At 42.2% G+C, this 12970-nt stretch overlaps 2 protein-coding genes across 5 annotated transcripts in view; one reads left to right on the plus strand and one right to left on the minus strand.

Annotated features, from left to right (window-relative positions):
• SESN1 (sestrin 1) overlaps positions 1 to 12970 on the plus strand; it is a 78492-nt gene that overhangs the window by 62129 nt on the left and 3393 nt on the right. For 2 of the 4 annotated variants that reach the window (XM_053972245.1, XM_053972246.1), the window contains exons 2-7: positions 6787 to 6852; positions 7739 to 7939; positions 8878 to 9060; positions 10234 to 10476; positions 11725 to 11872; positions 12706 to 12818. In XM_053972245.1, coding sequence (XP_053828220.1) covers positions 6787 to 6852; positions 7739 to 7939; positions 8878 to 9060; positions 10234 to 10476; positions 11725 to 11872; positions 12706 to 12818 — 954 coding nt within the window. Of the gene's footprint in view, positions 1 to 1332; positions 1396 to 6786; positions 6853 to 7165; positions 7258 to 7738; positions 7940 to 8877; positions 9061 to 10233; positions 10477 to 11724; positions 11873 to 12705; positions 12819 to 12970 lie in introns of those variants that run through there. The other 2 variants (XM_053972247.1, XM_053972248.1) reach the window with 2 other exon arrangements.
• ARMC2 (armadillo repeat containing 2) overlaps positions 11852 to 12970 on the minus strand; it is a 69008-nt gene continuing 67889 nt past the window's right edge. Inside the window, exon 20 of the mRNA XM_053972241.1 lies at positions 11852 to 11937. The gene's annotated coding sequence lies outside the window, so the exon portion shown is untranslated. The remainder of the gene's footprint in view (positions 11938 to 12970) is intronic.

Here is a 12970-nt window from a genome sequence, read left to right on the forward strand (position 1 = left end):
GGATACATATGGATACATATATATGGATATATGGATATAGGCTTTGCTTTGACATAATCCAGCAGTACAGTCTATGTAATGCAAACGGTTACTGTCACATTTAGACTGTTTCCTTCTGTGTCACCAATTTATTGGTATGTAAATAGTGTTTACAGCAGGGAATTTGCAGGCATTCATTCGAAATCCTTTGCCCTTTAATGCTTTCTGTTTCATTACAGAAGTGCCATATAAAAAAAGCTAGGCACTAATCATTGAAACAGCCTCAGTTTCAGTGAGCTCATATCAAAAGTAAATTGGGTTGTGGACTCTAGGCAGTTGTGTCACAAAACTGCTTCAGGAAGAGCTGTTGATGCTGAGTAAGTGTAAGGTAGCACACAGACAGGCACCTTGAGACTACTGCAGCTGAACCTGCTTGTACTGCTCAGTCCTAGAAAATGACCAAAGAGGTGCTAGAGATGGAGACAGAGGAGTCTGGGCTTTGCTTTTATTCCTTCCGTTGTGAACAAGGTGTGTGATCTTGGACACACTCTCCCTTGCCTTGATTTCTGTCTTGAATCAAGTCATATAAACTAGATGGGGATGTTTTTAAAATCGGGTACTTCAAAAGACTTTGAGACATTCTGAGAAATTATAATGAAATTTAAGTAATTTGCATCTTTAAATTCATGTAAGAATAACACACTCTATATGAAAGAGGAACAGTTCAGCATTTGCTATGCTCTAATTCCAGTGAAGAGCGCTAGGTCTGTGTAACAAAGCGCTTTGTAACAGAGGGGGAGTGCTTGTTCCCAGTTCTTTAAATCCGTACAAGTGGAGACATGTCTATTGCTTCAGCTGAATGATAGTCTGCAATACCCAGCAAACGGAACCAGTACAAAAATTTAAAGTACATGAGCATTTCTAGGATAATTTTTTCTGTCATTTTAATGTGGATCATGGTTTGTTTGGGAAAGCCACAACAATTGCAGCTATTTCAGGATTAAGTAAACAAATAAAATAGGAAAAATGGCCAGCTCTGCATAGCCCCACATTTAGAAAATATGTAGGATTTCTCTGTGTGTAGGAAAAAAAATATATTTAATCACCATTCTTTGTTCTTAATTCCCTCCTTCCTAAATGTTTTCTGACCGGTATGGAAACTACAGTAGCTACTGCATTTTGCAGAACTGAAAATACAGTTTTTAAGCTGAGTATGTATCAGTTTGGGGACAGCATGTCCTGTGGGCCCAGTTGTGCCAGTCCTTGTTGTTAAGGTCCTAAACAAGGAAACTTCACTTGTAGCCTCAGTGTCACCACCAGTGAGGTTTTGCTGTCGGTGGCCTTTAAAAAGGAAGTAGGAGCCAGACAGTTCACAGTGAGCACAGCAGCAGGAGCAGCATGAAGCCTCTTAGACTGGTAAGTGCCAAGTCTCCCTTGGAAGTGCTTCACAACCTTCTTGGACACTTATATGCTTAGGGGCATTTCATCCTATAAGCTTATAAAGCCCTAAATGGGTGTTTTTAATGCCCATGCCTCAAATGCTCATCATATTATACTAAGTTGAATTTTCAGCGCAGGCATGCTGGAGGAGTTAATTCTACTAGGAGATTGTGTTGAAGAGTTTTTAACTCACAGCTCATTGTGCCTTTCTTAACCCTAAGCTTGGGTAGGAAAGCACTTAGATTATGTAAAATGATGACTGGTTATCTAGTAAAAATATTAACTCCAAAAAATTCACCTCAATCTCATTTCCCTTCTCTGGTTCATTACATTAGATTGTTTTATATTGTATTATGGGGTGTGATTTTCATATAATTTTGTTTGAATCTAGCAGCACTTAGTGCTTAATCAGGACATAGATGATTCAGATAAAGATGTTAATTCAAATGTAGTTTAGTGAAGTAAATTGATAATTATAATTTTACTTTGCCTGTGGCTTGTCTATGATAAAATGTTCCCCTTGCCCTTTAGAGATGGGGTAAGTAAGTATGTAAATAAGTCTTTCTGGTAGATACGAATCTGGTAGACTTGATAGTGGTACTGACTGTACTTGAGGGGAGCAAAATGACTCACTGTGCTAACACCAGGGAAGCAGTCTGAGTGAGCACTGTGGATCATAGCTCATCAATCCTGAATGAGTGAAAATGAGCAGTTTGGTCACAGTCCCCAGATTCACTGGACAAAACTACCACGGAGTTTTGTGAGAGGTTTTGTGATAAGGGGCAGAGCTCTAGCTACAAGGAGCCAGTAGTGAGGGATGAACAAGGATCTAAAAAAGCATTTTAGGCATACAATGGAGGAAGAACTGTAGCTTACGTTAGATAGATGTTCCTGTTCCACAGGCTCTGTGACCCAGCTTGTAGCTTAGTTGTGTTTCTAGGTGAAATTTCAGATACTGTGTGTCTGCTTAGACTGTGACTTTTCTTTTTTTTTTTTTTTTTTAAAGAGATTCAGAAACAAAGCAGATGATGTTCTATTACTAGCAGAGGTAATGTGTGTTGTACTGTAAGTGTTTACAGACCTCTTCTACACTACTGCAGTTCAGTTTTTTATCTCAGGCTTTTACATAAATTTGACAGGAATGATGTTCCTGTCAAGAGGCTTAAAAAAGCCATCTAATAATTGGGCTGGATCAACAGCTGTAAGATACAGAAAAGCTCTACATTGTGTGAATTTACATGTTTGAGGCTTTAGAGTGGTCTTCTCTGAGCATGTATGTGCAGGCAGTACAGGCTTTTGGTCTGGTTGTCCTTGTGGAGTTGGATGTGCTAATTGAGCCAGACTGGTGAGAGTAAGTGATGACTGGGAAGTATATAATTAAGCTTGCAGAGTTGTCTCATTAACTTTTCTGTCTCAGCTCTGCAGTGCTTTTTCTTGGTGTAAATTTGCATAAAGCATTTCCTGGCTGAGAAGTCTCTGAACAGGCACACAGTCTGATAATTAGGGCATTAGCCTGTGACTTCAGAGAACTCAGCTCTGTAGCAGCTTCTCTAAGATGTGTAGCTTTTTCATTTCTGAGGGATTTTTTTCTCCTTGATGGGAGATAATGTGCTTGTCCTACCTTACAGGAATCTTGCATTATCTAAATGCATGAGATGTGATGCTGGGCTGATATGGCAGTGGTGAGGCATGTGTAGATTGAGAAATGATGGGTACTTGGTGAGCATAGTTCCCATGGAAATAATAATAGTGGCTGTACAGAAATACAAGTTACATTACACAAGGGGGAAGGGGAGGCTTTTCTGTGTTTTTCGAGGTTGTCTCTGTCAATGCAGCAATACAGCACTTACATGGCTAAAGTCTTGCTTTTCTGTCAAGGTATGTCCAGAAGGTGAGCAGTGAAGTGGATTGCCATCCAGCAAGGCCCACCTCCTTCTATTAGCTTGAGCTTCTAGGTGTTCCACCCTTGGTGCGCAGCTTTGCAGCCACCTTAGTTTTATGTTCTGGCTTTGAAGATGGAGCGTGTCTGATGCATCACCATCATCATTATTGTTATTATTGTTATTGTTATTATTTATTTGCACCTAAAGCCTCAGTTGTGGTTGGCTTTCTGCTGAGCTTTGAGCTGTTTTCAGCTGCAGAGTTTCTAGACTGAATGAAAGTGGTGTGGTGAGGTTGACAAACAGGAGGAAAGGAGCCAGGAGAAGTTCGATGCAGAGAATATGTCACTAAGTAGGTCGCTTTGGTGTGCAATTCTGTGGTCTGGAATCATATGAAATGATTATACTTTTGGAATAACCAAAAGGAATACAGGCTTTTTTCCAGCTGCTGCTTGTCCTAGACACAACTGCTTCACCAAGTGCTTGTTGGTGCTTCAGGTGAGATGGTGCTTTAAGAGAAAGGTGAGATGAGGAGTGAGGTCAGGAGAGAGAGGTAGTGGTGTGTCAGGATCTGGTCAGGATGCAGGTCTTGCCATTGAGAGGGAGAGTGTTGCTCCCGGAGTTGAGTGTATTTGAAAGATGGAGGTTTAATGAAGGATATCATGAAGCATAGATATACGTTCTGGACAAAGGAGAGATTCACTAGGACCGTTTGGAGAATTATTACTGTGCTATTGAGTATTTGAAATGCTGGGATGCTGGAAGCACACAGCTATTTCTGAAGTAGTAGGAGAACTTGATTAAATGCTGCTTCCGAAAAAGAGAGAAAAATAGTTTTTGAAAGGTCTGCCATAGCTTGTAACTGAAGAACAAGTTTTCAAAAGGCTTCTAATGGGTCACATTTTACACAGCTCCCATGACTGTGTTAAGCATGCATCTCATGGCAAGTTGCTTCTGTTCTCAGCACCCTCTGGAAGAAACCCCCATTTTGCAGATGAGAAACAGGCTCATCTTCACAAATCCTTTGTTACGCCTCTGTCACAACAGAGCCTTGACCCCAAGATTCTCAAGTACTAGGCTGGTGCCATGATATCAGGGGGATGATCCCTCTCCTGATGGAAAACAAAGCAACTCATTTAATCGTTAAAAAACCTCTTAAGTCACTTTGCAGTGAGGGTTTGGATGGTTGAGTAATATAACCTGTTATGTGCTGTGCAATTTTAAGTTTGACCTCTGTATGCTTTAATACACAGAAATGCATTGATTGTGATGTATTTTAGATTGTGAAGCAAAATACATCAGTAGTCTGCTCATCTCAGGTTCTTAAATCTGGGTTTGGAGGTTTTTTCCTTCCTCTAACTGTTCTGGGAAAAGGAAAAATTGAAAAACAGTTGTTCAAGAATTGAACTTCAAGGTATTTATCTTGGAGGGCTTGATCTGGCAAACTGCAGACATCTGCTAAATTAAATCCTGTTTACAATTTAAATTATCTCTTTTTGCTTGCTGTTGTTTGGCTATAGGATGTTTCTCGAGTGTAGTTATAGCCAAAATAAGAAGCTCTGCTGAAGTTTTAAAGAGAGATGTTGATAAATTCCATCCTACAAGTGGCATTGCTTGACTGACAGGCAAAATTTGCTTGTGTGTGTTGGGACACATAGCAGGAAAAAGCTACACTGAAGGGAAAAAGTGAAAAGACTGTTTTTAAGAGATGCCCTTTGATCTTATTTTATCCAAGTAAGACTTGAGAAATGAAGGCATCTGTCTTTGGGATTTAAGGAGACTGTCAGAGTCTAAAGAGTTTGGCAGTTGCCACTTAGGCCTGAACTCATTGTTTCCAGGTCTCTGAAGTTATTTTTTAATCTTAGGGGAAAGTTCAGGAAACAGTAACTGATTAATAAAATTGCTTCTTGTACAGTGAAACTTGTGCAAATAGAAACCTCAGCTAAAGAGAAAAAAAGTGCAGTAGTGAGTGCAACCACTACTAAGTATTGAATGTTTATAACAGCCTTTACCTATGTGGGGAAAATGTGATAAAGTTAACAACTGCATTTGGCAGGCAGCTCTTGGGGAATAATCTGCTCTGAGGCCAGGTGAAGGTGCCCCTCTGGTCTGTGTGGGCTGAACTGGCTCAGTGCTTGGTGTTTATTCATCTAAACCTGCTTGAGAAGTTGGTATGGTCACAAAATGGGTGGGTTTGGCTATGGAACACAGGCAATGCATACGTTCTAAAAGATGATTGGGAAAGAGGGCACAGGTAAGGAGCCTAAACCATTAGTTTATATAATGCCTAGTGTTTAGCACTCAGCTCCATCCTCAGCTTTAATCCCAGCTCTCCCTCCATCTGTAAGAGTGCCATGCCATCAGCTGGCAGGGCTCCCATCTTTCCTGGGGAAGCCAAACTGCTCACTGGGGAGTAATCCCCTCAGGAGAGCTGGTTTGCAGCGAGTGCCACACACACGGCAGAGGAGCCTCTGCAGCAATGGCATGGGGGACATGTGTGAAAGTGTGAAGTGAGGCCATGTCCTGCTTTGGTACCTGGCCCCTGGAACCTGCTGTACCTTCTCAGTGGGCTGCTCTGTGCTAGAGAGACTGCCCCGGAACACACGGCTCCCCCCCTTCCAAAGGGAACCATGTTAATGGGCAGGACACAAATGCACCCAAGTCTTCCATGTATTTGCTCCTTGGCTGCAGGAAAGGCCCACGGTGCCATAAGCCTGTCAGAAAACTTCATCTGGCCAAAGGAGAGGACAAGTAGTGAACTGTCAGGGTTATCCAGCTCCACCTTCCCTGCAAGGCAACACATCCACACAAGCGGGTGCAAAGATGTGGCTGCTACTGTTCTGAAGTAAATTCCCCTCCCTCCCTCCTTCCCTGCAAATGTGAATAGCTTTTTATCCTATCTTGAAAAGAAAGCAGATGCAAATGTAGATCAGGTACTTTCAGCAGTTTAAGTGCTCTTTGAGGTTGGGAAGAAGAAATCTGATTAGGGTTACAGCTGTTTCATTTCCTGACAGATGCACAGGGTGTTGTGTGCTGGCGAACTGCGGATGTACACACACACAGCAGCCTCGTTTTGTATCAGTGGCATAACCACACAGCAGCCGGCATGTTCGGAACTCCTTGTCCTGGACACCCTGCCAAAATATGCTTTATACAGAATTTTCTGTGAACCAGCCTGTAGTGTGTTTGTGTGTGTGCATGCATATAAATTTGTGTGTGTTTTCTTTGGTTGACAGGGCCTTTGTTGTTGAACTTTTTGTTGCTGGAGTGCGGCAGTGTGCTGTAAACAAGTACAGCTAATTATAAAGCACTTGTATAAAAAATGATTTGCATTTGTACAAACAGTACTAGTAAAAGTGCCCGTGCAAGAGTACCACAAGTACCCAAATAAGCCCAGCTCTGAACGGAGAACTCTTTTCTTTCTTGCAACCACAGCTAAAAAGCTGTTTATAACTAAATGCTGAGGTGGTGTAATTTTCTTTTCTAGGAACTTGGAATAAGAATTCCTAGACCACTGGGACACGGACCAAGCAGATTCATCCCTGAGAAGGAGGTGTGGTAGTGTTTTCAAGTACATAGTGAACTTTATGCTTTTAAGGAACATCATTTTAGTAGTAGCCCACAGTGGTTTCAGGACAGCTGCTGATCTGCAAAACATTTTCAGGAGTGATCACATTCAGTCCTGAGACTTTGGCCACAGTTCTAGTGTACAGAACAGTGAGAGCCTTGGGGAGCTTTGGAATAGTTATGACCCCTCCCATTCTGCTATCTAGTATGAGAGAAACCCAATACTGTTTCCTTGTGAACATCCGGATGTAATTTCCTACTGGTCCACAAGGTACCTGCCCCTCCGCTCTGGGATTGCTTTTCCTTGAGCTGCCTCTACCACTCTGAAGAATCTGAGAAGCTTCAGAGTGCTGTGGATGAGCATTTCTGCTGCTTCTCTCCTGATTGTCTGGTAAGAGAATTTGGAGCAGAGGAAAAGTTAGTAATATGTCTGTGGTTTTCTAGGAATTTAAGTCTTCTTAAATTTCCTTTTTTTTTCTCTCTTGTCATCTTAGCCAACTTTTTGCTTCTTTCACTTTTTTTCCCATAGTAAAAATGATGATTCAATTAGCTTTTAGTTATAATAAACTAAGATCAACCTGGGGTATTCAAGAAAGTGAAGGTGAGACAGTTAAAAATGAGAAGTCAGTGTTGTATTAGAGAGAGACTAAAGCCAAAAATCTCCTTTTGCTGGTATAACCACTTGTGATCTCCTAAATGAGAGGTATTACAGGGATTTAATGTGCCTTATGTGCACTGATTTAACACCAGTAATAGATTTACAGTATAATTCCTTGCACTTGGGGCCTCTGGGTTCTGTGGTAATGTATGTATTTGCTGTTTTATTGGTGGTATTTGGACAATATTGCTCATTGCTCCTTCTCTCCAATCAGACAATTCAGGTGGGAAAGGAGGACGCCACGATGCACACACTGTTTGCAGAGTCTTTTGCCACGCTGGGCCGACTGGACAACGTCACCTTGGTGATGGTTTTCCACCCGCAGTATCTCGAAAGCTTTCTAAAAACTCAGCACTATCTCCTGCAAATGGATGGCCCGCTCCCGCTCCATTACCGGCACTACATCGGGATAATGGTACGCACCCGGCAGAAACCGCCACACTGGCCGCGGCTCCAGCCCTGTCGGACAGCAGCTGTTGCTGTGTTTTGCAGTTTCTAGCTGGAAAGGCATTTCACCAGCAGCTAAGGGAAAAGCAGAGTAGGTTTGTTGGTGTCTGCTTTACAGATGGTTTCAGAAGATCAGCACTTTATGTTCATAGATTTGGTAGGACTGTGAGAAAAAGAGGAAAAGCATGCTATAGAAATGAGATAATTTGTTTGTTATTGGCTTCCTTACTATCTCAGAAACTGTTTCTCAAGAAAGCTTGTTTTTGTGTCTGTGTTCTGTCACATACACTTCTCTTTAACTCAGTAGCTGGTCCCATTGTGCATTTCTGAGTATGTAAATTCTGAGCAAGTTTTCTGCCAAAAGTGGTTGATTTCTAACTTTTAATCTGCCAGTTCAATGATCTTTGCTTGCTGAAGTAGAATTAAAGTTTTGGGCTGTGTCTTAATTTGATGTAGAAAGGGCTGGAGTAAATGATACTGGGCCTTTCTTTGCTGAGGAGCTGCCCATAGTCTCTCTTGCCACATGCAATCTAAAACCTGCTTTTGATTGTTGCTGGTAAAGATGCAGCTAGAGACAGCTTCTTCCCCCTGGGGAGTGGGATGCAGTATGGATTACTTGCTTCAGGACATGCAATAAATCCATGCCTGTATTTCTCCCTGGGTATAGCCATGTTGAACCTGTAGCCAGCATTAACGATGGTGTATATGAACAAGGGATATTTATGTTGCGAGAACAATAATCAAAACAAGCTGAGGTGTTAATCTCAGAAATCTTTTTTTACTTGAGTCTTTGATCAGTGCAAATCTTATTCTTGGATGTTTTGAGAAAATTATGCCTCATGGTATTTGTCATAAAGCACTAACTTTCTGTAATTGTTTTCTGTATCACACTGTTTTCCCTTCTAGGCTGCAGCACGACATCAGTGCTCTTACCTTGTTAACCTCCACGTGAATGACTTTCTTCATGTCGGTGGAGACCCGAAATGGTTGAATGGTCTGGAAAATGCACCTCAAAAATTGCAAAATTTAGGAGAACTGAACAAAATGTTGGCTCACCGACCCTGGCTTATCACCAAGGAACATATTGAGGTAGGTCTTTCATGGAGTAATGTGAATGTCCCCTCTTTTCAGTAAAGCAATCACAGATTCTTGGGATTCAGAGCCAGACAGGGTGAAAGATGTTCTGTGGTATGACTTTGATTTCAGTGCTACATCACTGCATGATCTAGTATCACTTGTGCCCTGTTGTATAAAACTAACAGGATAACTGCTGTTAAATGAGTAACAAATTTAATTTACAACACCCTGAAATTTCTCTGTCATGTTGGAATTCTGTTGGTGCAGTGACGAGGTGCTCAGGTGTGCACCTCCCTCCTCAAGCTGTGTGCTTTCAGTAGCCAGAATCCCCAGGTGTTTCTGAGATGCTGCCAGAGGCCAGGCAGAACACCAGCCACCAAATTTTTGTCTGCTTGCTGCCAGTTCAAGTGATAAGTTTTCACGTGGGATGGAGAGAACAGGCTGGCAGAGCTGCCCAGGGGAGTGGTGGTGGTACAGGACAGCCAGGACTGCAGCACCAACAAACCACTAAGGGGCTGCTTCTTCCACCCCTTCTGCTCTCCTCTGTGCCTGTAGCAAGGAGCACGTGGGTGCTGGGACTTCCTCCGTGCTGCCTGGCCGGGTGAGAGGTGGTGGCAGGTCCAGCTGAGGCAGGACGCTGTGCCGTGGGGGAGGGCACATGCTCTGCCAGAAGGCCCCAAACCTCCCACACTTTCCTGCCTGAAGGGGAAGTTGGGGTTTGAAGCTTCTTGTCGAATCTAGAGCATTCCACCCACAGGGACAAGATGGAGGGAGCCTGTGCCAGGTTTTTACACAGCTGATCTGCAAGGAGTTGCCTGGGTTTTCAGATGCTGTAAAGACAATTTGAACAAACATGTAACAGTTGTGGTTGCACCTTCATCAGAGGTGTGAAATTTCAATGCAAGTCAGTATGGCCTCGATAGAAACCACATGGTGCAAAAGAGAAACCCCAACTTACTCAATTGCCCAGGGACAGGGAGGGAAGAGAAATTGTGTCCTTTGTGGTGTAACCACGCAGGTCTGTGTCTGGCAGGTCAGCGAGCACACTAATGGCAGCAGAGAGTTAGGAAGCATGTTTGGATGTCAGAAAAGTAATTTCACCTGACAAAGAAATGTGTTGATAAACTGTGTTAAGGTGGGGTCAAATGAATTACTTTAATACTTTTGTCTTGCATTATTTTTAAGCAACTTCTGAAGACAGAAGAGAACAGCTGGTCCCTGGCAGAGCTGATCCATGCAGTCGTTCTCCTTACACACTACCACTCCCTTGCTTCCTTCACGTTTGGCTGTGGGATCAGCCCAGAGATCGACTGTGAAGGGGGTCACACCTTCAGGCCCCCCTCTGTCAGTAACTATTGCATATGTGATATAACAAATGGTTACCACGGGGTGGATGAAATCCATGCCAGCCCAGCTGGAAGTATTCCAGTAAGTGTCTGTCTGAACAAACAATCTCTTCCAACAGTAGTCATTTCTTTGTAAACTTAATACGTGGCCTGTCTCTTTTCATTCTTTTGAGAGTGGGATTGATGAGCCTAATCCAGGTGTGGGTGTTGAAAAAATGCATTTAAGAGGAGCTGAAATGATATTGGGAAGCTAGGGAAAGCTACCAAAGGGAGAAGCAGACACAATCTCTGTTGTCTTTTTTTTTCTGCCTGTCATGCATAAAGGTGAACTGTGATGAGTCCCAGCCTCAGCTAGTTCATGACACGTGTCCTGAGCAGCAGTGGCCAGGAAAGCTTTTTTCATTGGTGCAGTGGAAAGTTGGCTCTTCCTTTGATTTCAGGCTCTGACTTTTTTGCCTGGAGGTGTTTGTCATGCACCACACAGACCATTTTTAACAGATCATTCACAACTTTGAGACTCTCTTTAAAACACTCTCTCCTGCTTGCAGCAGTTATGCTGATCTGGACTTGTTTTCCCTTGGTGAAAAGAATTATGTGAACTAAGTGTTGGTTTAGGAACAGCCATGAGGGTGTTCTCACTGCAAGATCCTTGTCTGTGGTATTTTACTGCAGTGGTGTGGTTGGCATTTAAATTTGTTTGATGGAGCTTGCTGGCTCTCTGAAGGACCAAACTGCAAAAGGCAGGGAGGAAAGGGGCAGAACTGTATAAATTAAAGATAATTTTACTCTACGTTGGTGCTGATGAATGTTTACAAGATCAATTACTGAATTCTTGTGGTGTTAAAACAACTCTTGTGAAAGACAATTATCTTGCACTGGCTTTCTTTTGAGGCTTCCTTAAATCTGCATTTATACTCACCTTCCTTTTTCCTTCAATGTTTCTTCTTTGTGAGCAGAGGAGGAGAAAAACACAGTTAGGTGGTAAATTGTGGTTACTTCCTCTATCAGAATTTCTGTTACAGCTCCTTGTTTTTCAGTTGCTGAACATTTAGACTAAGAGAAACTAATTTTAGTGTAAGAACAACTAGTTCCAAAATGCTGTGATTTTTAAATCATGCTCAAAACATAGGGGTCTAATTAAGAAAAGATGATGACTAAATGTAAACCATTGTGTCAGTACAGGTTTCTTTCAAAAACTGTGTTCCTTGAAAAATCTTTATTTAAAGATGTAAAGGACTTCAGTTGTGTTTAAACTTTCTGGCTTGGCAATTTCTGCCATCATTGTCAGTTCCTGTTGCATGAAATTGAAATGTCTTTCTCTTCTTTTTAGTCTACAGAGTCTGTCTGTGAAGTTGAAGCTCTTATGGAGAAGATGAAGCAGCTGCAGGAGTGCAGAGATGAAGAGGAAGCCAGCCAAGAAGAGATGGCCACGCGTTTTGAAAGAGAGAAGAGAGAAAGCATGTTTGTGTGCTCTTCAGGTAGCGCAGATGTAGTCTGTATATGTATTTATTAAGACTTTTCCAAATTATTTGTAGAAATATTCCTGCAGAAGGGGAAAGAAGTGCTATTAGATGTCAAAGAAACATTACCATTTCTTTGAAGGAATCATGATTAGGGATGCCTTGTTTTCTCTCAGGAACACTTAAAAGCAAAGTAGTGCCAAGATTTGTGGCTGCTCGCAGACACACCAAAACACTCTCTGACCAAAATTGTGTTTAATAGAAATCTCCAGAAGAAATGGACTTTCTCTCTTGAGAGTTTTAGAAGTTTCACAGGAGATGCAAGATGCTCTAAAAACAAGACACTTGGCATGCTTTGGTATTTAAGTGTATGAAACATTACTTTTCAGATGACTGAGAGACAATACTTAATCTATTGAAAGTTTAGGGTTGTAATGGGCTCTTCAATACAACTTCCACTAAGACATACTTGGCTTGAGAGTCTCAAAAGTCTCTCTTTTAATAAGCTCTCTGTTCCAAACGAGGTTTTTCCCCTGACAGTTTTACAGACCTCTTGAGTTAGGGAGAAAACGTCCCCTAGATTCAGGGGATAGGGTGAAGACTGCAGTACAACAGAAGGGCAAAAAAGATGCTTGTCTGTAAGAAAAAAACCTGAGTGTTTTTCATGGAGTTGCTTCTGAACACCATAGCTGCAGTCACAGAGCTGTACCAGAGAATCTTAATACAGGTAGTCCAGTGAAAATGTTTTTTTTATTAAAAAGCACAGAGACCCATTCTTCTACAGGTGTTCTGCTCATACACTTCCAATTTGTTCTTTCCAAATTGTGTGAAATTCTATTTGACATTAACAGAAGATGAAGAATCTGCAGCAACAAGAGATGTGTCTCGCCACTTTGAGGATACGAGCTATGGTTACAAGGACTTCTCCAGACACGGAATGCACGTGCCCACCTTCCGTGTTCAGGTAAAAGGCTGGGGGCTGCCATCAGGAGGCTTAGGGAACAACCTGCTCACTATGCCAGATACCAAACCTAGAAATGGCTGTGTTCTCACTGCCCCCGTGGGTGAGGCTTAAATTAAGCCAGCAAATGAACAACCCCCACCTCCATTGGATTA

Source organism: Vidua macroura, chromosome 3 (assembly GCF_024509145.1).
Source record: "Vidua macroura isolate BioBank_ID:100142 chromosome 3, ASM2450914v1, whole genome shotgun sequence".
NCBI classification, from domain to species: domain Eukaryota; kingdom Metazoa; phylum Chordata; class Aves; order Passeriformes; family Viduidae; genus Vidua; species Vidua macroura.